Genomic DNA, 23,489 nt, shown 5'->3' with positions numbered 1-23,489 from the left:
AGAACTGCAGCATCACTCCCAATCTTCCGCCATAGTCTGAAAACCCACCTTTTCAGACTCCATCATGGCACTTACCCCACCCCCTTAGATAGCATTTCTGTAGACTTTTTGATACAGACTTATAGCATGTTATGTAGACAGCACTATAATTGCATTGTATGTAGTCATAGCACGTCATAGTACATATGTATAGCATAGTATATACAGTAGATGTATAGTTTATATGTATAGTTTCATTATATAGATATTCCACTGTTACTTTCTTAGCTTACGCATGTTTCATGATAAATGTTTTTATGTGATGTATTCCCATGCTTTTTTTGTTCTTGCTTAATGTAAGTCGCTCTAGATTAAGAGCGTCTGCTAAATGCCTAAATTGTAAATTGTATAAAGGCGCTATATAAATGCAACATTTGCCATTTTATTTTACCATTTTGCTGGGACTGCAGTCAGTGTAAATTAAGTGTCTGTTCCATCGCTGTGTGCTCATGGATTAAAATTCTCATTCGTGACGACTGATTTCAGTCATTTAGGTCACATGTAGAATTCAGCCTGTCATGTCTTGCACCGAAAATAGGGTATCTACAAGCTTACAGCACGTCGCACTGCAACGTGCTGTAAGCTTGTAGATAGCCTATTTTCAGTTATTCGTTGTTTTAAGATTTAAGTATTTGAAGTGGCTATAAACTAGCAATAGAATGCATGTTCAATCGTCCAGAAAATCCTGACAATCACAGATATTTCATAAAAGAAAAGGTTTACCCTCTGCCGTCTGGAGTTTTTGTTTTAAAATGTAATAAATCGCTAATGGGGTAATAGCTGACAAGACGTAATATTTCAAATATCAATATTCATAATTTATGAATTTTGAATTATTAAAATATTAAAATATAATAATTATATTGCTCACGTCACTGTGTAATGTAACATGAGTTCTTGGACAGACTTGCAATAAATATTCCAATCGGTACTTGTACTGTAAATATTGAGATAGAATACACAACGACTTCTTAATGAAAATCATATAAATTTATTAAAAATCAGTGTACAAAGTGTACAAACAATCCCAAAATTGACAAAGGTTTAAATTAACCCTTTTGATCATAGTAAGGTCAGGTAAAAGTAAATAGTGATAGCTCATGAAACAAATAAAGAAAGAGAAACATGAAATAATAAAGAGGTTTCAAAATGAGCAGATCCACATTCAAAATAACAATCTACCCTGCCCTGAACACTACACTCAGTTGCCATTTTTCATGTGAGATATGCTCGCCTGTGTTGTGGAGGAGACGTCAGCAGTGGATGGCAGGCCCAGGATGATGTAGCTGCATGTTGCTAGCCAGGGAGGCTAGTGGCTGGTGGCAGCCATTGTCTGTAGCTGTACATCATGTGGTAGCTGGGGCCTAGGGCTGCAACTAACGATTAATTTCATAATCGATTCATCGGCCGATTATTTAAACGATGAATCGATTACTCGGATTATGGCACCTTTTTGCAATTACTTAAAAAAATTAGCTTCAAATTATTTTAGGCATATAAACACTAACAATAAAGACAATAAAAATGAATACTCATTCAAAATTAATATTTTACCCCCTTTTTTTATCCAATTTGATTTCATTGCCATTCCTACTTGTAATGATACTGTAATCTGTAATGTTGACTGTGTATTAGGGTTGGGTGACGATACGAATACATCGTCAATCGCGAATATACGAATCCAATCGCCGAATATTTTTATTAGGCGATTTCTCGGGACGATTTAGCCCAATTAACATGTAAAGTGTGAGCAACATGTAGTAACAGCGGCCGGGTGAAAATCCCCCGTTATAATGGTATGCTCCCAGCCTCCCACTGTCCCCGCACTCAGCACTGTCAGCAGCCAGCATCGGGCACCGGGGCACGGCACTTACGGCAGCCGCCAGCCAAAGTAAAGGCTGGGAGCTGGGAGGATGTAGCCTACATGTTGTTTAAGCTCCGGAGTCCAGACCCATGCAGTTTAATAATATACAGTCACAACAGAATGCACACTGCTGTCTCGTGTCTCATCACAATCCCAATGCGCCACCCGTGAGTGGCGGGGGGGGAAATAAAAAAAACTTTCTACTAGTGTTAGTGTATAGGCTCGGGGATCATAATAGCGCTTAGCTTAGCATTAGCTTAGCGTGTAGCCAATACTGGTGCAACCCACTGATTGAACTTCATCTCCGCCTGTAATCCAAGTTATTTTTATTGACAACGTGAACGAACCCCGACACCAGCGCTGCAAAAATAGACAGATCTACAAGCTCTCAACGCGTAGCGAACGGCACTGCAAAAAGAGGCAGGACGCGATGCCTTGAGAGCCTGTGTGGATCAGCCCGGGGCGGCCGCAGCAGCTTGTGGGCTCCGCTCCGAGCCTCCGACGTGCGGGGAGGGAAGGGAGCTAGTTACCCTGCCTGGCTGCGCTGCAGTCTGCAGAAACAGACTGATCTACAAGCTCTCAACGCCTAGCGAACGGAGCTGCGAAAACAGGCAGGACGCGGCGCCTTGAGAGCTTGTAGATCTGGCTTTTTTGCGACCTGCAGTGAGCTGTTCTCACTTTACTTTTATGACACGAATATCGTCAATCGGCGAATATTGGTCAGACGATTGGCGGTTGAAAAAAATTGGCATATCGCCCAACCTTACTGTGTATAGCTGACTGTCTCTTTCCATTTCTATCTCTGGGACCCCAATTTTTATTTTTTAATTTCTATGGTAAAATCAATTGTGAGTCCATTTGGTTCCATTTTTGCACTCTCTGTTACAGACCCTTTAGGGTCCACTTGGTTTACTTCCTAACTATCTATAATGTAGCTGGAACTCCCACTATGAGAACCACTGTCCTACACAGTCTGTGTGGACACGCACGCACGCACACACACACACACACACACACACACACACACACACAGTGCACACAAGTTACAATTAAGTAGCATGCTAGCTGATAGGGGAAACCGTTCTTATAGCAGCCATATTGGCATGTTCTCTAGGGTCTAGGCTCTAGTATCACATATTGCTAAAGTTAAACAGCATTGAATAAATCATTAAGCAAAAACGTTCACTTCACGGAGATTTTTGCCCTGTGCCCACTTCAATGCGCTGCTGTGATTACACAGGTGGAACAAATGAGGAGCTAACGATCGTTAGCAAGCTACACTGCTATAGTGCTCGTCGTAGACAGCCTGCAAGCTCACAGATTCAGACATTGTGGAGCATTTTTTGTCATAAGACAAACACATATGGACAGTGGCCGTGCTCACAAATGCCATGTTTTGGGACCTGTTTGGGGCATTTTGCAAGCAGATCATCGCAGCCACAGAGCTAACGCTCTCCCTCTCTGTGTGTGTGTGTGTGTGTGTGTGTGTGGGGGAGACTGAAGTTAGTTGGGAGAGAGAGGGGTAGATGCGGACCGGGCGCTCTGGTCATGTTCAAGACAATATTGTGGGTGCGTTTGGAAATGCACACCGGGAGCGCAATCGCCTATTAGTTTGCATTGCACAGTGCGCTCAGTGCGCTATTTCCGAACGCGCCCTGTGTTGTGTTTATACCGACCCGTTGCATATTGTTCGTTCAGCCTAGTGCCGTTACGGAACGGTAAAAAGAAAGCAGCTTTACGTTACATTTTAATGTTGGAAAACACCCGATAATAATCGATAAGATAATTCGTTGGCAACGAATTTAATTATCGATTTTTATCGATTTAATCGATTCGTTGTTGCAGCCTTACTGGGGCCGTGTGCTGCTGAGCTCACCCGGGCGGCTAGGGGCAGCGGATGGCAGGCCCAGAAGGATGTAGCTGGGCGGTGGTTTTGTAGTCGTCAGAGGCAGCTTGCTTCCCCGGTTTCCCTCATCGGGATCAGCTGTGCGTTCTTGGTGACGCTTGGCTTAAGCTGACCCTCTTGAAGATTTGAGCGGTAGAGAAGACTTGAGGTGTCTTATCCTCGCTGTGGTGTTGAGAGGCGTGTAGAGAGGAGCTGTAGTCAGTTCAGTTCTGGGTTGCCTCACGGTCTCTGGGAACCGGCCGCTGTGGCACTGAGTCTACCCAGAATGGCTCCTCTGGTGTGGGGACAGAAGTCGACCCAGGGCCTGGTCAGTGAAGGAGAGCTGTGGTAGTTGAGAGGTAGAGAGAGCCTGAAGAGAGAGAGATGGCTGCTTGGACAGCCATCTTATATCGAAGAGGCGGAGACTAGTGGTCCTTGTCATGCAAGGAGCTGCAGGATGTGTGTGAGCTGTCATGGGTGGCACTGCCCCTCTGCTTAAAGCCCAAAGTACTACTTCTGCATTAAACAGTCTTGGGGAACTCCTGTTAACACATCTGACTGAATATTTGGAATCAGCATGAATTTATACATGTGGAGATATCAAACAGTACAGCCGTATGTCAATTAGAAGTCAGGCAAGTCAGAAAATAATTATTTACAGACACACATCACATTAATTCAACACGATATATATATATTGTTGAACCCCAATACATAGTATACAAATATATATATGCATGGTTCAAAGGCATAATACGTGAGCAGTTTTATTCAAATTGTTCGCTTTCCATTGGAGAATATCAGAGAGGCCAACTCTGATATTGAGGGTCTCCCCTTTGTGTCCTGCAGATGCTAACGGCATCCTGCATTCCAATGGGTAATAAAACTCCCAAACTCATTCTCAGCACGCCAAGCAGTGTCCCTGAGAACATGGGGGGGGTTTGTGTACCGTGCCTGTAATGTGTTCATTGGTTACATATCTGTCCCGGCCACGCTACAAACATATGAAATGACTAAAGTAATTTTATTATCAGGGCTGGTATGGCTTTTGTATCAATCTGCAATTTATTCAACTTTACCTTTACATATTGTCCTAAACAATTATGAAACACACGTCTAATGTGGGCGGGGGGATTTCAATTCAAATATGCAACGTGGAACTATAGTGGCCCTCTGGAGTGAGTGTGGAACTATAGTGGCCCTCTGGAGTGTGTGTGTGGAAATATGGTGGCCCTCTGGACTCTTCTGGAGTGAGTGTGGAACTATAGTGGCCCTCCGGAGTGAATGTGGAACTATAATGGCCCTTTGGAGTCAGTGTGGAAATATGGTGGCCCTCTGGAGTGAGTGTGGAACTATAGTGGCCCTTTGGAGTCAGTGTGGAAATATGGTGGCCCTCTGGAGTGAGTGTGGAACTATGTTGGCCCTCTGGAGTGAGTGTGGAACTATGGTGGCCTTCTGGAGTGAGTGTGGAACTATAGTGGCCCTCTGGAGTGAGTGTGGAAAATAAATATGGTGGCCCTCTGGAGTGAGTGGTGGCCCTCTCCATTGTCAAAGTTGCCCACCCCTGGTGTGTAAATATCCACATGTCTCTGTTCTGTAGGAGTGAGCAGTGAGCCGGCCAGCGCCCCACCACCACCACCACCACCACCATGTCGACGGACAAGAGCGGCTTCCCCATCATGGGAGAGAACAACCCTCTCCACAACAACATGTACGGGCCTCCGCAGCCAGGCTTCGCCATGCCCCCTCCCAACTACGGCCCGGGCCCCGGGGGGCCCTTCCCCTCGGCCGCCACCTTCGGCCAGCCGACCGCGCCGCCCTACGGGCAGCCGCCGCCGGCGCCCGCCTACGGGCAGCCGGGCTACGGGCAGCCGGTCATGGGCTTCCAGCCGGGGCCTTACCCCCAGATGCCTTACCAGCAGGGCCCCATGCAGCCCGGCGGATACCCTGCAGACCCCACGGGTGAGTCTTAACCCATTTCTACAAAATGCCTTCTAAATCCTGCCAGTTTTCTGAAAGAAAAACCCTGTTTCTACGTCAGTCGTTCATGTCAAGGACCCCCACAAATGTATGTAATTGGCCGCCGACCCCTATCTGAAAATATGTTGTTCCAGGGACCCTCCCCCCATGAAGCAAAGATTTGAGTTAAAAAACGTGTGCTCTGAAAGAATACATATTCAAAGATTTGCGCCACGTTTTCGCGATTTTTGAAAAAAATTGCAGATCTACAAGCTCGTAGAGCGGCACTCTGTGCCACACTATGAGCTTGTAGATCTGCTATTTCGCAATAGCTAAAGTAATGCTTAAAACACCAAAAGTGGTTCCCGCTCACAACCTAAAACAGTCCTGTTTTAGGTGAAGAGGTTGGCCACCTTTTCGGTGGTGACCTCTTCACCAATACGGTGGTTTGGACTATCTGCCTCTTCTATTCCTTGCTGGTCCTTTCCTTTCCTTGCTGGGCCTGGTCGTTGTCTTCATTATTTCATTTCTTTGTTCTCTTCCTCCTCTCAGAAGGCAGACCATCTTCCCACTGGAATTAGGACGTCTTTTTTGATGGACGAGAAGACTTAATGCAATTGTATTTGCACACAAATAATATGTATATAGTTTTAAAATATATATACATGCAGCAACAAACCGAAGCAAGAAAATGTGAATAGATTGTTTAATAATTAATCTGATAAACCATTTAAGCCTTATTTTATTTTTGGTTGTACGACTGTGTCCCGCAAACATCTCCAAGGAAAGTCAGTCGGGTGAGGAGAAGGTACAGTGACAAATATCAACCAATGCTTCTTGTGAACGTAGAGAAACCTTTTCAGTAGAGGCAGCTTTTAGCGTTTTGTAATTCCTTCAGTGTTGACTCTCCCCTCCTGTTCCCTAAAGCCAAGTAGCTGTTTTATTTATTTTTCCATTAGCCCATTTAGGCCTGACGTCGAAATTAAAAAAATGATATTTCATGTCAAGGACCCCAAAAACTATGTAATATGCCTCCGCCCCCCCATCTGAAAATATGTGGTTCCAGGGACCCGCAGAAGCAAAGATTTGAGTTAAAATGTTCACACTGTAATAATATATATTCAAAGATTTAAGGCATTTTCACGATTTTCACGATTTTTCTAAAGCAGACCTACAAGCCGCGCTATGAGCTTGTAGATCTGCTATTTTTCGACAGCTAAAGCTTAACATAATGCTTTAAAACACCAAAGGGGGTTTCCGCCCCAAAATGGGTTAGAGAAAGAGAGCACCGGTTTGGAATGGAACGTTCTTCTTCGTTTAGGTGGCAATTTTCTTTTCTCTTTAAAGGTATATTCAGTGATTTCACTCAAAAAACCTTAGGTTTCGTTTTTGGCTGTGGGACCCAGCCTTTCGTCCAATCAGGATAGAGAGTCAAAAACGAAACCTAAGGTTTTTTGACCCCCAGGGGTTAACTGGGGACAGGGAGGAACTCCTTATATGGTCAGCACACTCTATAGTAGGGAGGATTATCACAACAAAACAAAAAAATAAGTGATATTTGAATTAAGTGAAATCACTGAATATATACCTTTAAAAAAGCGGACCTGTAATTATTACCCGGAGAAATCCTGAAAGCTTTGCCGTTTCCATGTGAGCTGTGCTGAGAGAACCAACCGTGGAGTGCATCTGTAGTCTCTAGTCTAGTCTTCAGACCAGTGGTTCTCCAACTTTTTAGTGTACAGATGGTATCATCGTGCCCCCAAAAAGAGAAATTAGACGTTTGCCCGGGACCCAAACTAGTGAAAATAGCAGATCTACAAGCTCACAACGCGCCACTTCGCACCGCGTTGTGAGCTTGTAGATCGGCTGTATTCACTACTTCTTAATTATTTTTTTTCTAATTTATGGAATTTCTTATATTTATTTTTCTTTTGAGTTTTGTTATCAATTCATGAAAAAAAATTGCTTTTTTCTTTTTTTGTAAATGTTTTTTAAATAATAGGAATTAAAAACAAAATGTAGGAAACGAAGAAAAAAAACGAATGGACTTATAAAATAAAAACTGTGGGTTAAACAAGTGTTCTAGACCGCACCGTAATGACGACTCACTGGTTCGATCGATATGTGATCAATGCTTCAGTCAGGTGGCCTGTGTCCAAAACAACACTGCTGCTTATTTTCCAAAATGGGATAAAACACTGGGAAAAGGTGTTTTCTTTGTGATACAAATAATTAGAAACGACTCCATGTATTAGGTATACTACGTTAGTTCCATTGGTCCAAGCCTGATGGAGGGGAACTGGTTGGAATGACGTGTTAAATTCCACATGCTATACGTCCAACCGGGGAAACTCCCCCCTGTCAGGTGAAAAGAACCGACTTGGACTCCTCATGCATAGAACGAAGCAGGAGGTCAGTCCGTTGCTCTCCCCAGGTTGGCAACTTCCAGAGGGAGTGTGGAGCCCATGATTACATTAGACAATATTGACACTGGGTGAAAAAAATGGGTTACAAAAGCCGTGGGATAAAAATGTATACGCTGGTCCAGAAAAGGTTGAGAACCCACTCACTGTATTAGCACATAGTTAACTTAAACCTTGTTTCTTTCCTTTTCTTTTTGTTCCAGCGCCCATGGTCAGCCCCGGTTACGGAGACATCCCTCCGTCTTACGATGACAACGACGAGTTCACCAACTCCGGCTTCGAGGACAAGAGCATCCGACAGGCTTTCATCAGGAAGGTAGGGACCATCTAAGACAGGGGTGGGCAACTGGCGTCCCGGGGGCCACATGCGGCCCCCACCTTCACTTAATGTGGAGAATGTCAGAATACTGATTACAATATTGGTTTCAGCTGTTACTAGTCCACAACATGCAAACATGACCCGCTGTAGAGACCATCTAAGACATTTAGTTTAGAAGGTAGGGACCATCTAAGACATTTAGTTTAGAAGGTAGGGACCATCTAAGACATTTAGTTTAGAAGGTAGGGACCATCTAAGACATTTAGTTTAGAAGGTAGGGACCATCTAAGACATTTAGTTTAGAAGGTAGAGACCATCTAAGACATTTAGTTTAGAAGGTAGGGACCATCTAAGACATTTAGTTTAGAAGGTAGGGACCATCTAAGACATTTAGTTTAGAAGTTCAGAATCAGAAGCCTTTATTGGGCTTCATTGCGATTGGGCTAAAAACAGCCATAGCCGTCATCACAAATGTAATGAGGTCATCACATTTTGGCAAGTGGCTATGGCTGAATTTAGCCCAATGAGTGTTTTCCGTGCAAAACTAATGCTTGAAATGGGTTCAGAATCATGAAAACCCTCTAGTTTGACACGTTTGTGTTGATGATGGTACCCCGACTTTCAGCAGCTGTCAAAAATTCCCCTTAGGGTGGTTGAATAGAATGTAGGATCAGTGTTATTTTCGTCGACTAAAAACTAAGACGAAAAATGTTCGCCGACTACCTTTTTCCACTGAAGAAAACTAAATTAAAACTATGCTATGGTGACTAAAACTAAGACTAAATATACTGACAATTTCGTCAACAAATAAAAACTAGACTAAAATGTTAGGAAGGGACTAGAGGACAACAGATCCAGTATAAGTCATTTTACACTTGGTTGCATGCTGAAAATAGCAGATCTACAAGCTCACAACACGTCGCGCTGCGACGCGTTGTGAGCTTGTAGATCGGCTATTTTCAGCAAGTGTAAAATAAGTAATTGTGACGGCAACAAGGCCCGCCAAAATAAATTTTAGTCGACTAAATCACCTGTCGATTTAGTCGACTAAAATCTTATGACATTTAGTCGACTAAAACTACACTAACACTAATACATTCCAGGTGACTAAAATGTGACTAAAACTAAGTGAAAACTATTCAAGAGACTATGAATAAAACTAAAATAGAAATATGCTGCCAAAAACAACACTGTGTGGGATATGTTAGTACTAGACACCTTTACAAACGAGACAATTCTTGTTAAGAAATGTATTCCCAGATTGTATTAATATCCCCTGACATGGAGGAAAAATTAGTGTCTGGCCTTCACAGTCTTTAGAGAACACAACCTCTTGCCTGAGGGGGAGCAGGGCAAAAAACTGTAGCCTGCAGGGTGTGTTAGGGTCAGCCATGATCTCCCTGGCCCTCCTCAAAGCCCTACTCCTAAACAGGGCTGCAGCTTGGCCTTGTCCTCTGCCACTGCATCGGGGGAACCAGGCAGGTGATGGCGACGGTGATGACCGTTGGTAGGGAAGGTGTTGGACGATGGACAGACATTTAGTTTAGAAGATACTAAGGTAGAGTCGATGAAGATGGAAGACATTTAGTTTTAGAGTAGAGAGGATAACAAAATATTCTAAGTCTTGGTTCTTGAGTCTCTGAGAGTCTAAATGTCATCAAATTGGTGGTCCGTGGCTAAAAATGCAGAATAGATAATGGACCTTGATATGAACAGGGTTGGAATTCCACTGATCTGTAGTGCTACTGTGAGAATACAACCAGTTAGCTTAATGTTCCTTCATGGTTCCCCTCTCCCAGGTGTTCCTGGTGCTGTGTTAATCCATTCATTAAATTCAAAAGAATTATGTCCTCTAAATCATGACAGTTCTCTGAAAAGCCTGTTTCTATGTCAGTGGTTTTCAAAATATTTCATGTCAAGGACCCCAAAAATATATGTAATTGCCCGCAACCCCAGTCTGAAAATATGTAGTTCCAGTGACACCCCCAGAAGCAAAGATATGAGTTAAAAACGTTCGCTCTGAAAGAATATATATATTTCAAAGATTTGCGCCACATTTTCAAGATTAGAAAAAAACCAAAAATATCAGATGCGCTACTACGAGCTTGTAGAGCTGCTAAAATTTTAAAATAATTTGTTCAAGCGATGAATAAAAAAAACTAACGTCATACCTCCTCTCCTCCCCAGGTGTTCTTGGTGCTGACGGTGCAGCTCATGGTCACCTTCTCCTTCGTGGCCATCTTCACGTTCGTGGAGGACGCCAAGACCTTTGTGACGGAGAACCCGTGGACGTACTACGTGTCCTATGCCATCTTCTTCGTGTCCCTCATCGTCCTCAGCTGCTGCGGAGAGTTCCGCCGCAAGCACCCCTGGAACCTGATCGCCCTGGTAACTCTAAATGGTCCCCCTCCATTTTAGTGTCATTTAGAGGGAAAAAACCTTCAAATGTGAATAACTCTTGATCTAAATCAATCCGTCCCAATTCTAACCAAAGATTATGTTTTTGACGGCCCATCGCGGTCCCGTCGCTAGTCGCGTTAGAAGTAATCATACTTCCCGATTTCGTCGATCCCCTCGGGGGTGTTTTGGCTACATCTAGGGCGTCCTGTTTTAATGGTTACAAATACCCCCGGGCTCATTTACTGCCGACCCGCAATTCAGTCAAATGTCCCTCACTGCAGGACGTAGACAAAAGTGTCTTTTATTTTGAAAACCGCCGAATTTCACCCCCGATGAATCGGACGTAAAGATCATCCATAACTAATTTGCCCCGATCGTTACTTTCACTTGCATCCGAAGCGTTAATATCGTAACCGCCGCGAGGTAGTGACAGTTTTTTTTAATGAGCTCCAATAACATAGACGTTCTGTTCAAACGCGCTGCGACGCGTTGTGAGCTTATAGATCGGTATCTATTTTCAGCAAGTGTAAAAAACACGATGGCATCAAGGCCCACCAAAATACATTTTAGTCGACTAAATCAACTGTAGATTTAGTCGACTAAAATTGTATGATATTTAGTCGATGCTATAACATTCCAGGTGACTAAAATGTGACTGAAACTAAATGAAGACTATTGAAGAGACTAAAATCAAAATTTGCTGCCAAAAATAACACTGGTTGTAAGTGACATTAACGTGTGCATGTGCGTGTGTCTGTGTGTGTCTGTGTGTGTGCGTGTGTGTAGTCCATCCTGACCCTCAGCCTGTCCTACATGGTGGGGATGATCGCCAGCTTCTACAACACAGAGACGGTCATCATGGCCGTGGGAATCACCGCCGTGGTCTGCTTCACTGTGGTGCTGTTCTCCTTACAGGTACCTCTTTAACCCATTCTGACCTGAGATCAGATTCTAAAAATGTCTTCTACATCCTGACAGTTTTCCTTCTGACCTGAGATCAGATTCTAAAAATGTCAGTCGCTCTTCGATTTTTCAAAAATAGCAGACTTACAAGCTCGTAGCGCGCCACTCGGTGGCGCGCTATGAGCTTGTAGATCTGCTATTTTTCAATAGCTAAAGCATAACATGATGCTGACACCAAAAGGGGTTCCCGCTCAGAATTAGACCCGAGGAACATTCTACAAATGTCTTCCAAATCCTGACAGTTTTCTGAGAAATGCCATGTTTCTATGTCAGTGGTGCCCCAAAATATCTATATATCTATGTTGACCTCCGACCTCCATCTGAAAATGTGTTGTTCCAGGGACGCCCCAGAAGATCTGTGCCTCATTTTCACGATTTTTCCAAAAGTAGCAGATCTACAAGCTCGTAGCGCTGCACCATTGTAGATCTGCTATTTTGCAATAGCTAAAGTATAACGTAATGCTTAAAACACCAAAAGGGGTTCCCGTCCAGAAAGGGTTAACACCATTTAGACCTGAGGCTAAAAAGGTCTCTGAAAACATACGTTTCTATGTCAGTGGTGTTCAACCATTTTCATGTCAAGGAATCCCAGAATTATTTGTATTTGGCACTACGAGCTTGTAGATCTATCTATCTATCTATCTATCTATCTATCTATCTATCTATCTATCTATCTATCTATCTATCTATCTATCTATCTATCTATCTATCTATCTATCTATCTATCTATCTATCTATCTATCTATCTATCTATCTATCTATCTATCTATCTATCTATCTATCTATCTATGAATGAATGACAGTGGTTCTCTCAGGGTTTCTAGAGGGGATGGGGTTCCATTGGTACACTCCCAGAGTTACAGACCTGTTAAGGGTCCATTTGGTTCCATTGGTACACTCCCAGAGTTACAGACTATTGTATTTGTGGCTCGTGCTATTTCCGGCGCACGACATGACATACAATGAAGTAATTATGTATCAGGCTTGAACGTTGGTTGTCTTTTCTTTTGTCTCCCCAGAGCAAGTATGACTTCACGTCGTGCCGGGGCGTGCTGTTCGTCTGCCTCATCGTGCTGGTGCTCTTCTCCATCCTCTGCATCTTCTTCCGCAACAGGATCCTTCACATCGTCTACGCCTCGCTGGGAGCGCTGCTCTTCACCTGCGTAAGACCCTAAGCCCTAGAACCCTATAAATCTAACACTATGCCTCTCTGGGAGCACTGCTCTTTACCTGCTTAAGACCCTAAGCCCTAGAACCTTATAAATCTAACACTATGCCTCTCTGGGAGCACTGCTCTTTACCTGCTTAAGACCCTAAGCCCTTGAACCTTATTAATCTAACACTATGCCTCTCTGGGAGCACTGCTCTTTACCTGCTTAAGACCCTAAGCCCTAGAACCTTATTAATCTAACACTATGCCTCTCTGGGAGCGCTGCTCTTCACCATAGAGTATAAAGAAGGATAGAGACCGAACTGGAGCGTTAACCCTCCCCCCCCCCGTTTTGAAGCACCCGGAAGACTTCCGGAAGTATAATTCTAACTCAATGGCTCGAGCGAGCGGAAGTTTAGCCTAGCCTAGCCCTGGACCTCAATTTTGAGGTCCGGGCTTACGCATGTGACGTCATGAACGTCCGTCCACTTCCATTAAAGTGCTGCAATTCCACATTTCGCCAGTAGGTAGTGGCATCTTCAACATTGGATAGCCTTACTGGGGGCTTGCTCTTCACCTGCGTAAGGCCCTGCCTACACCCTAGAACCCTATGGGCTCCATTTTCGTCACCGCTAAACCCCTTATCCCTGAATTTCTTTGCCTTTTTGTTACTATTTTGAAAAAGATTTTTTAATAGTTCAACTAGCCAATCTACATTGACACGTTGTGAGCTTGTAGACTGGCCATTCTAACTATTCAAAAATGTTTTGCAAAATAGTAAAAATAAAAAAAGGCAAAATAGCTTATTATTAGGGATAAGGGGTTTAGCGGTGACGGAAATGGAGCCCTATAAATCTGACTAACACTACGCCTCTCTGGGAGCGCTGCTCTTCACCTGTGTAAGGCCCTATACCCTAGAACCCTATAACACTAACCCCTATAAGTCTAACCTTATAGCCCTCGTTAACCCTCTCTGGGAGCGCTGCTCTTCACCTGTGTAAGGCCCTATACCCTAGAACCCTAGAACACTAACCCATGCCAAGTGTGGAATGGTACATTTTTGACATACTGTAAAGTTGCACCAAAAGTAATTTTTTCTAAACGTTCGCTCGAGGTGGAAAGGTTTACGTATAACCAAAGTAATTAATGCAACAGCGATTCAGTGGCTCAAGAGGTAAGAGTGGCCACTGGGGGGGGGGGGGGGGGGGGGGGGGGGGGGGGGAGGAGTGTCCTTGAGCAAACGCACACCAAACCCCCGTTAACTCCTCCCGTTGAGCAGGGTAACCTGTTTGTTGGCTTATTGCGTTTCCATTTCTTCTGTGTGAATGTACTGCTCATGTAAAGTGCGCTGGACGAAGGAGCTGTCAAAATGCATCCAGTTAATGACATCTTGTGCTGTCACCTTGTCAGTGGCTTACTACGTAGTCTGTAGTGAATAGAGAGGTCATCAGAAGGTTCACTCACTATGTCAAAGTGACTGTCACCATGTCCATATGAACATGAACAGCCATCTGCTGCTTCTGCACTGTTGTTTTTGGCAGCAAAGCTTAGTTTGAGTCAGGTGACAAACTGACATATTGAGCCTACGACGCACAGTATGGCCTACCCCTAGTACCCCCCTTCACATTCAGTAGAGCCTGTGATCTTGTGTGGCCAGATGTAATTTCCTGGTGGTCTAGTGGGACTATAGAGCGCCAAAGTCCTGACGTCAGCTCGCTCATCCCCATGGTTCTGCCCGGTTCACGGAAGTCATTTCTCTATGGAGAATAACATGGGGTCATCTTAAAATCGTTTCATATAAGCATTATGGTATAAACAAGCTGTCTCTGCGTTATTGTCAGGGAGGTGTCTCTGTATCGTTTGCGACAGTCAGTCACTCATACAGTATATGATACAGTCTGTTTCTAGGTAAAATGTAACTAATTCAGTAGCAGTAACAATAGCGTTTCCTCTCAGTCAGTTGATTCTTCATATCCATATGAGTGAAGCGGCCAGGATGTTTATTTTTCGAACACAGTACTTATATGAGGCGATCTAAAATTACAATGCAAATAAAAATGACATAAACCCGTGGATTTGCGCCCTCTGCCGATATTGACAGACTTCGGTGCTCTATGGTAAATATGGTAAATAATAATAAAGAACTCCCCGTAAAAATATGTATTTAGCCCCATGTTCGAATGCCCCCACCCCCCCTGTCAAAAATAGCTAAAATCGCTAAAACGAAAGAAAGCAGCAAATGGGGAAAAAAATTAAACATGGACCTTGGTTGAAAATAACTAAAGCTGTCTTTTACACAAAGACTTTGCATTGATGGAACTGGGCAGGAGGAACACATAGTTCTCTTTCCATTCTCTTTGGAGTGTTCACTGTCAATTTCGACTCTTTAGACTTTTGCATGAAAAACTTATCTTGCATTAAAAAACAAGAACCGTGTTTCACGCGCCTTAAACAATACACTGTGGCTCTCCGAGTCTCCGTATCTAAGAAAATACCTTGAACAACGAAAGAGCTCTGACTGAAAGAGTATGTCCAGATGGAATGCACTTTTTGATAACATAACATTTTGATAAAACGAAATATCGAAGTGCCACATTCAAGGCTGCACAGAATGAATTCACTTAATTGATAAGCACTTTGTAATGTAGGAGTCGGGACGTTCCGTTCTCGGTTCCACATATATTGTGATTTGTGAAGATAGCAGATCTACAAGCTCACAACACCTCTCGCATTTTCAAACCTTTTGCCTCCATCTTATATTATTTGACAATTTGGCCAATGTTTGACCAGTTTGTCAGATATGGACAAACTGGTAGGTAGCAGTCCTACCTACTTTTTTTTTTTTTTTTTTTTAATACAGAAAATACTTGAAACACATGTAATTCGAATACATGCCCATCTCTGCCAGTTGTCATTATATAGCAAGGTTGGTTGATTACTGATTGATGCAGTGATGGTCTTTGCCTTATGTATTAAACAAGTCTTAAATGTCCATTCATTGTCACTTCACTCAAGTTCACTGTCATCTGGTGACAACCCCTGGTGACTAAAAATGTCAGTCGTTCTTCGATTTTTCAAAAATAGCAGACCTACAAGCTTGTAGCGCGCCACTCGGTGGCGCGCTATGAGCTTGTAGATCTGCTATTTTTCAATAGCTAAAGCATAACATGATGCTAACACCAAAATGGGTTCCCGTTCAGAATGGGTTAAGTTCAAAACAGGTGGTACGCATGGACCGTTATCGGTATCCAACGAGCGCTTGGGGGGGGATCACCTGCAAGGATTTTATTTATTTTTATATATATATATAATTTTTATCCCACGATTTTCCAACCCAGTTTTATTCACCCAGTGCCAATTATCTAATGTAATCCTGGGCGCTACACTTCCTCTGCCAACCTGGGGGGGGGGGGGGGGGGCAGTGGACTGACCTCATGCCTCCTTCTATTCAAGCTGCTTCTTTTCACCTGACAGGGGGGGGGGGTTTCCCTGGCCGGACATAGCGCGGCCAGATTTTCCTTTATGGATGAATGAGCCGTTATTGGCAAATTGCGGCTATAGTTGCCGCCCTGCCATTAACTTATATGGCAAGATGGCATACGGTCAATTGATCCGCAGTCAGTTGCACCGCAGATGTCGAGAATGACAACGGACACGGTGTTGTGGCTAGAATTTCATCCCTTTTTCCCTCGGCTACTTTCAGACATGTCTGCTCCACATCACATTCACATTCTGCTCGTGCACAATGCTGTCAGGCTGCTGAGCGAAGCGCCAAGCAGTGAATGGTTTACTGTGAGATCAGAGAGCGAGGTCACAACTTTCCTCTGCAGCAAATAAAGCTCACAAAGCCAGAGAAAGAAAAAAACATTTGACTCCAGTGCTGGAAGAGAAGTTAATAGGTTGAAGTCTTGAGTCTGACCTACATTTCAGTCTGGTTTATTAACCAGGCTAACATTTCAGTACGTGGGCAACTGGCAGCCCGGGGGCCACATGCGGCCCCCACCTTCACTTAATGCGGCCCGCAGGTTAATATCAGAATACTGACGACATATTGATTTCAGCTGTTACAATTCCAAACATTTTTTGTGTCCAATGTAAATGTGTATTTACTATTTAGTTCAAGTTAAAGGGTAAGACCACTTTTAGAGAGGTTTGGGCAGGGGGGCAGTCAGCCAGATATTTCGTGAAGCCTCATTTGAAATCGGTAGTTCATATAATGGCCTGTTGTGGCGCTGGACCGGACCCAAAAAGCCCCATAGCTCCATAGAGGCCCATGTATTTTGGCCCAACTTCACCTAGACTGTATTACCTTAATAAACATGGTCATGAATACTTTCTTCTTCCAGTCACTAGTTTAAAGTCTCATTTCTAATGTCATAATATTCTTTTTGGAAAATTATGGTCCCATTAATTAAAAAAATGACCATAAAGAAAAAAAACCATCGCGTATGTTCTGAGGGGCGTGGCTACCATTACAGTCTATGATCGGGATTCCCCTCCCACTCGAGTCAAAATAAAAACCAACGGAGAAGAAGGGGGGAAGTCCCGCCTCGTTGTCTGGGCAGCCAATGACCAGCTGGTATACAAAACGGAGCCAGCCAATGGCCAGCTGGTACCAAAGATGGCGACTTACATCAGGAATTAGCATATCATTACAGGCTTCATTTTACGTTCATGTTAGACCCGGGGAACGCTTTGTCCATATTTTTTACAGTCTATGGGTTTGGGTTGTTTTCTTACCTTATTATGGGCAAACTAGTCCATTCCATGAGTTGTGTTGTTTATTAGCAATTTAAGAAATAGAAAATAGTCGCTCATTGACTTCCATTGTAACGGGGAAACAGCTCTCAAAGTCACTCTTTTAGCACATAAACCAACGCAACAAAAGCTGATTCTGACAGGTTATCACATCAGGAAAACTCATGCGGTTAAATTTTCGTCTTTTAGGATAGATTTATAAAGTTACTATTTAGTTTGGAGATATATACTGAAGCAGTACTCCGGCGTTCCCAACTCTCGCGGGGACATATTCAGGGTTTTGTTTGTAAACAAGTCTCCACGCTGTTTGAGATGTACCCAGCTGCAGCCTTGCATAAGAGCAGTCCCAGACACTTCTTCTAGTGTCTCCCTCAAACACGTCCATTGTGTATGTTTTTAGCGACAAGCGGATGAGATCAAATCCATTTGTTTACATCCCACTCGTGGCTCAATGGCATTCCAATAATACGCTTCAGGAGTGGGTGTACAGTTTTGGTCAAATCAGATCGTTTTTGAGTGGTGCAACCACTCCTACATCCAGCAACGTCCGTGTACCTGTGTGTGTGTACCTGTATGTATGTATGTATGTATAAGTGAGCACGAGTATGTTACATATTTATACCAGTAGGGGGCACCAGAGATACAGCAACGTCCGTGTACCTGTGTGTGTGTGTGTACCTGTATGTATGTATAAGTGAGCATGAGTATGTTACATATTTATACCAGTAGGGGGCACCAGAGATACAGAGAAGAAATTGGAACGATACAGAGAAGAAATTGGAACGATACAGAGAAGAAATTGGACGATACAAATTGGAATGATACAGAGAACCAATAGACAGGAGTTGCACCACTCTGTTCACACTGGTGTGATTTTTTACTCTACGCGAACAGCAGTGATTCGGTCGGCGTAGGCATACCTACCGGATCTTCTTTCTATTTAATTTATATTTTTTGTCCCACGATTTTGTAACCCTTTTTTCACCCCTGTGTCAATCATCCTGTGATGTGATCCTGGGCTCTACACACCTTCCGCCAACCTAGGGAGAGCAACGGACTTAACTCATGCTTCCTTCATGCTTGAGTGTCCAAGTTGCTCCTTTACACCTGACAGGGGGGAGTTTCCCTGGTTGGACGTAGCGCGTGGGGGGAGCACGTTATTCCAACCAGTTCCTTTCCCCTCCATCAGGCGTCCCGGCTGGCCAGGGGGAGGCAGTTTAGAGACCAGGATTACTGCATGTTTTTGTGAGGGTACCTACCCTAGGGGACACGGGGAGAACATGCAAACTCCACACAGAAAGGCCCTTTCGCCAACCCCGCCTTCGGGTATGGGCACTGATGACGCGGAGGAGGATACACGCCGCCAGCACCCACAGTGCCCGAGCGGGAATCGAACCCAGGACCTTCTAGCTGTGAGGCGATCTTCTTTCTACACAAATTAGTCAAAACAAGACATTTTTTTTTATTTTTATTAAAAATAAAACCGCATGAGTTTTCCTTACTGTCAGAATTAGCTTTTGTTGCGTTGGTTTATGTGCTAAAAGAGTGACTTTGAGAGCTGTTTCCCTGTTACAATGGAAGTCAATGAGCGACTATTTATATTTCTTAAATTGCTAATAAACACCACAACGGAGCAAAATAACCCATAGAATGGACTAGTTTGCCTAGTTTGGACTAGTTTTGAGGCAGCGGTGGCCGAACGGTTTCCGGAGCGGTCTTGATATCGGAAGGTCGCTAGTTCGTATCCCTGGACCGGCACGTTAAAATTACCACCGCTGAAGTGCCCTTGGAGGCATTGAACCTCTAACATGAAATGTTCTATGAGCAGGGCCTGGCTGTAAACAAGTTCTTGAGCTTAGTCCAGTTACCCTGGGTAAACATTTTTGCCCATAATAAGGTAAGAAAACAACCCAAACCTCTAAAAAAGTGGTCTTACCCTTTAACATAACTATAATTAAAGTAATTTGAATTAAATATAACATTAAATAAATCAGGATTCCAATTGATAAATAGCAAAGAATATTTCAGCATTTCAATTCCAATAATAGCAAAAATAGCTGATCTACAAGCTTGTAGATCGGCTATTTTTGCAACAACAGTAATATCATTCAGATTGTATCTTTTTTTTCCCACAGTCATTGTTTGTGCTCAGTATGTTTGGATCAACATACACATTTTTTGCTCCTTCACTGACACAGCAACGTCTCTGCATTTCACTCACATCTTATCAGGCTTTTTGTTCACCTCGACCGCACAAAATACGACAATTCTTGTCATTTTGTCATTTTACAAAATGCACCTCTCATTCTTCTCTATTTAACCCTGCAGTTAACCGTGCATGTCAACATAATGTGTGGTGTGAAAACAAATGTATGCCTAATCACATAACGCCTACAATACAACATTACAATTAGCATTTATGTTTCTTCAGTGGAGGACTGGGTAAACTGTTGAGCCCTTCTTTGTTCCGGGTTCAGTGCAGGTGCAGTGGTCTCAAAAACTCATTCACACATTCACAGACAGGTGGTGGAGGAAACCATGCAAGGCACCAACCTGCACATCGGGAGCAATTAGGGGTTCAGCGTCTTGCTCAAGGACACTTTGACACTTAACTCTGGGGGAGCCCGGAATCGAACTTGGAACCTTGCGTTTCCCATTTGGCTGTTCTACCAGCCACTCAAGTAACCCTGAGCCACTGTCGCCCCAACATGAAGGAAAGCGACTTGCTCTCCGCATACTGTATAGTTTTAAGAAAGACTCCTTAGACAGAGACTTAACCCATATTATACTGCCTCCTGCTGGACGCAGAGCCAGCCAACTGCCATTACGCCAGAAGCAGTTGCTAGTTGTATTCCTTATAACGGAACGTTCCGCCAGGAGCAGTTAATAAGAAAGTAGAATTGATTTATATTTTTTTGATTGCTCATAAAGTGCTCTGTGCTCAAAGTGAGGTTAGAATTATCAAACATTTCAGTCCCGGGACCTTTGCCAGTGTTACTGTATATCTTTATGTCTTCATATTTCCCTTGCAAAAGGTCTTGATTCCACACTTTTCTTATCTCTTCCAGTTCCTGGCGGTGGACACCCAGCTGCTCCTGGGCAACAAGAAGCTTGCTCTGAGTCCAGAGGAGTACATCTTCGCCGCCCTCAACCTCTACACGGACATCATCAACATATTCCTCTACATCCTCGCCCTCGTGGGGCGCCGCGAATGAGGGCACGGCGCCTCCTGACCTTTGGCAGACCGGACAGAGGGAGAGAGAGACGGAGAAAACCTCTCCTCGTTGTTGAATGCTGAATCATAATAAGTCTCCCCCTCTCCTCAAAGCCTTTTTGTTTTCCCTTCTTAATTTCACCTTTCCCCCGTCTCACACACTCCTCACGTTCCTGTTTCATCACATAGCTCTTTGTTTTTTTTCCTTTTTTTTGAAGCAGGTTGGGTTGGGCAATGGAGGAAGAAAATGGTGTATCTGGCAATGCAGCTGGGAGAAGGACACTGGTTTATATATTTATCTAATGAAAAACATTTTAATGACAACATTTTACTATCGCTCTTTTCCTTTCCCTTTATTCTCCCCCCCCACCCTTGGGCCATTATCGACCAGTATAGTGCTTGCTCTAACAGCCCTCTTGGCTTCTACTAACACAGATGACTTGTCGAACTTCTACCCATCCATCGGTCTCCGTTTAGCTGAGCCCTCCATCCCATCCATGCCCCTGTGTGCCTGGCACTCTAACTCGCCATGCAGCGTGTGTATATGCTGCTGCGGAGAGATTGAACCGAGAGAGAGAGAGAGTGAGAGAGCGAAGAAGGGAGGGCACTCGGATGAGTGCAGTGCTGCCATGCCGAATGTCTGAAGGGAAGAAGCTGTTAACTTAGAACAACAAATATGTCCTTATCCCCCAGGTTTCCCTATCCATCCTTGACTTGTAAAGTAACTCTGCATGGCAACTTTGAACAAACAAAAAACCCACTAAAGATGTGTCCCATGTTTTCTTCAGAAGCACCGGAGGGGTTCCTGTCCTGTCCTGTCCTAGCTTGCTTGTACACATTGCTGTAAATAGTCGTGTGTTCCCTGACCGTATACTACGATGCTAACCACATCCCCTAATCTCTGACCTCTAGGCATGGAGGGAGAGGCGTAGCTCAGGCATTGCATCTTAGCTAGCCCAGTGCAAAGAGCAAACCTCTTTTAAATGGCGTATAAAGAAAGGAAAAAAAAGAGGGTTTCGTTTTTGGATGTATACGATCTAACACAAATATACACACACACACACACACACACACACACACATAGAATATATAGTCTCTGTATATATTCCTACTGGATATCTTTTATTAAAGAAGTCGGATTTTGATCATTTGAAATGATGAATACCTGAGTGTCTTCAAAGTAGCATCCTTTGGTATTATATTTTATTTCTTTCCCTCTCTTTCTTTCTTTTCCACTAACCCCACTTTGTCTGATCTTTTATGTAAAGTGAACCTAAGTGCTGTTTTTTTTTTCTCTTTTCATCATAATGTGAACAATTTTAAGTATTATTAATATTTCTCATCACTTTTATACCCAGCTGTTCAAAGTATCGCTAGTAGTCGCTTGTAATTTTTAAAGAACTAATGTGAAGTGAAAGGGTAGAGAGTTGAAGATTTTTTGCCAGTGATAGGCCTAAGTTATGAATCTATTTATTGGAAGTTGCTGTAGAGTATACCGCGGGTTGCTTGGTTGTTGTTGTAAAGCTGAGGAATAATGCACTCAAATGTACAAAACATGTTTTCAATGGAATGGATTTAATTTATGTTACACAGGTAGGACTGCTTAAAACATGGGAGGATTAGCATGTCACATACCGGAAATCTCAAAATGTAACTTTTGGAAGGAATAGTTATTGAGGTCCATTTTGAAATCATCAAACGACTATTACACTCCACTGTAGTACGTACTACACCACAATTATTATTGAATAGAACTGTTAAGATAATGCCATGGTCGTGTGCAACACACATGATGCGTTTCAAAATGTATATCAAAACGTCTTTTAAACGGTGATTTCACCTTGTATTTTTCACCTGTTGCATGATGACTGCCCCTCATGTTTGCATGTGCTACCAATGCGCGCACACACACACAGTCACACACACGCACAGACAGGTGTAGGAGGTATTGTTTTGACAACCCTTTTTTAACTCTTGTGTTTGTATCTCAACTAATGTGTACGTGTATATACAACTAGTGGTTTGATGTGTATAGAGATAGTCACTTTGGGCTACGTTGGTCTGTTTGCACTGTATATTTGCATTAAATTAAAACTGGAATTGCATTCCTCTATACTGCTGTTCGCTTTTCATTAAATGAAATGTAAAAGTGGTGTCTCTAGTGTGTTTATTAACTACTTGATATTGTTTTATGCAACAAAGTAAAAGTGTCATGTCTGCTCTCTGGGATATATTTCTAGTTTAGGGTTATTTAATGGAGAACTATGATGTGAAAACTCCCTGACTGTATGTACTGACGACCTAGAGAGAGTAACTACACTGGCTGTCGAGTTTCAAAGTCTTACTATATCTAATACTATATTAGATTGCCGCAAACTACATTTAACTCTACAAAACGAGCTCTGCATTATATGCTTTTCTCTGATGTGACAGATTCAGATTTATTTATTTATTATGATACAAACGGTACAAGACAAAAGAATGTTGACAGGCCTACTGTATGTGTTTATAATCT

The 23,489-nt window shown here is 43.2% G+C and overlaps 1 protein-coding gene across 1 annotated transcript in view; it reads left to right on the top strand.

Annotated features, from left to right (window-relative positions):
- grinaa (glutamate receptor, ionotropic, N-methyl D-aspartate-associated protein 1a (glutamate binding)) overlaps window positions 1-23,110 on the top strand; it is a 43,587-nt gene extending 20,477 nt beyond the window's left edge. The window contains exons 2-7 of the mRNA XM_083778661.1: window positions 5,389-5,750; window positions 8,374-8,486; window positions 10,677-10,877; window positions 11,676-11,804; window positions 12,872-13,015; window positions 20,829-23,110. Coding sequence (XP_083634787.1) covers window positions 5,438-5,750; window positions 8,374-8,486; window positions 10,677-10,877; window positions 11,676-11,804; window positions 12,872-13,015; window positions 20,829-20,975 — 1,047 coding nt within the window. The 5' untranslated portion in view covers window positions 5,389-5,437 and the 3' untranslated portion in view covers window positions 20,976-23,110. The remainder of the gene's footprint in view (window positions 1-5,388; window positions 5,751-8,373; window positions 8,487-10,676; window positions 10,878-11,675; window positions 11,805-12,871; window positions 13,016-20,828) is intronic.
- Window positions 23,111-23,489: the final 379 nt, after the last annotated feature.

The sequence above is a fragment of the Protomyctophum parallelum genome (assembly GCF_964188405.1).
Source record: "Protomyctophum parallelum genome assembly, chromosome: 1".
NCBI classification, from domain to species: Eukaryota; Metazoa; Chordata; class Actinopteri; order Myctophiformes; family Myctophidae; genus Protomyctophum; species Protomyctophum parallelum.
Note: the sequence above shows the minus strand (reverse complement) of the source record. Positions and strands in the feature narration are given on the sequence as shown.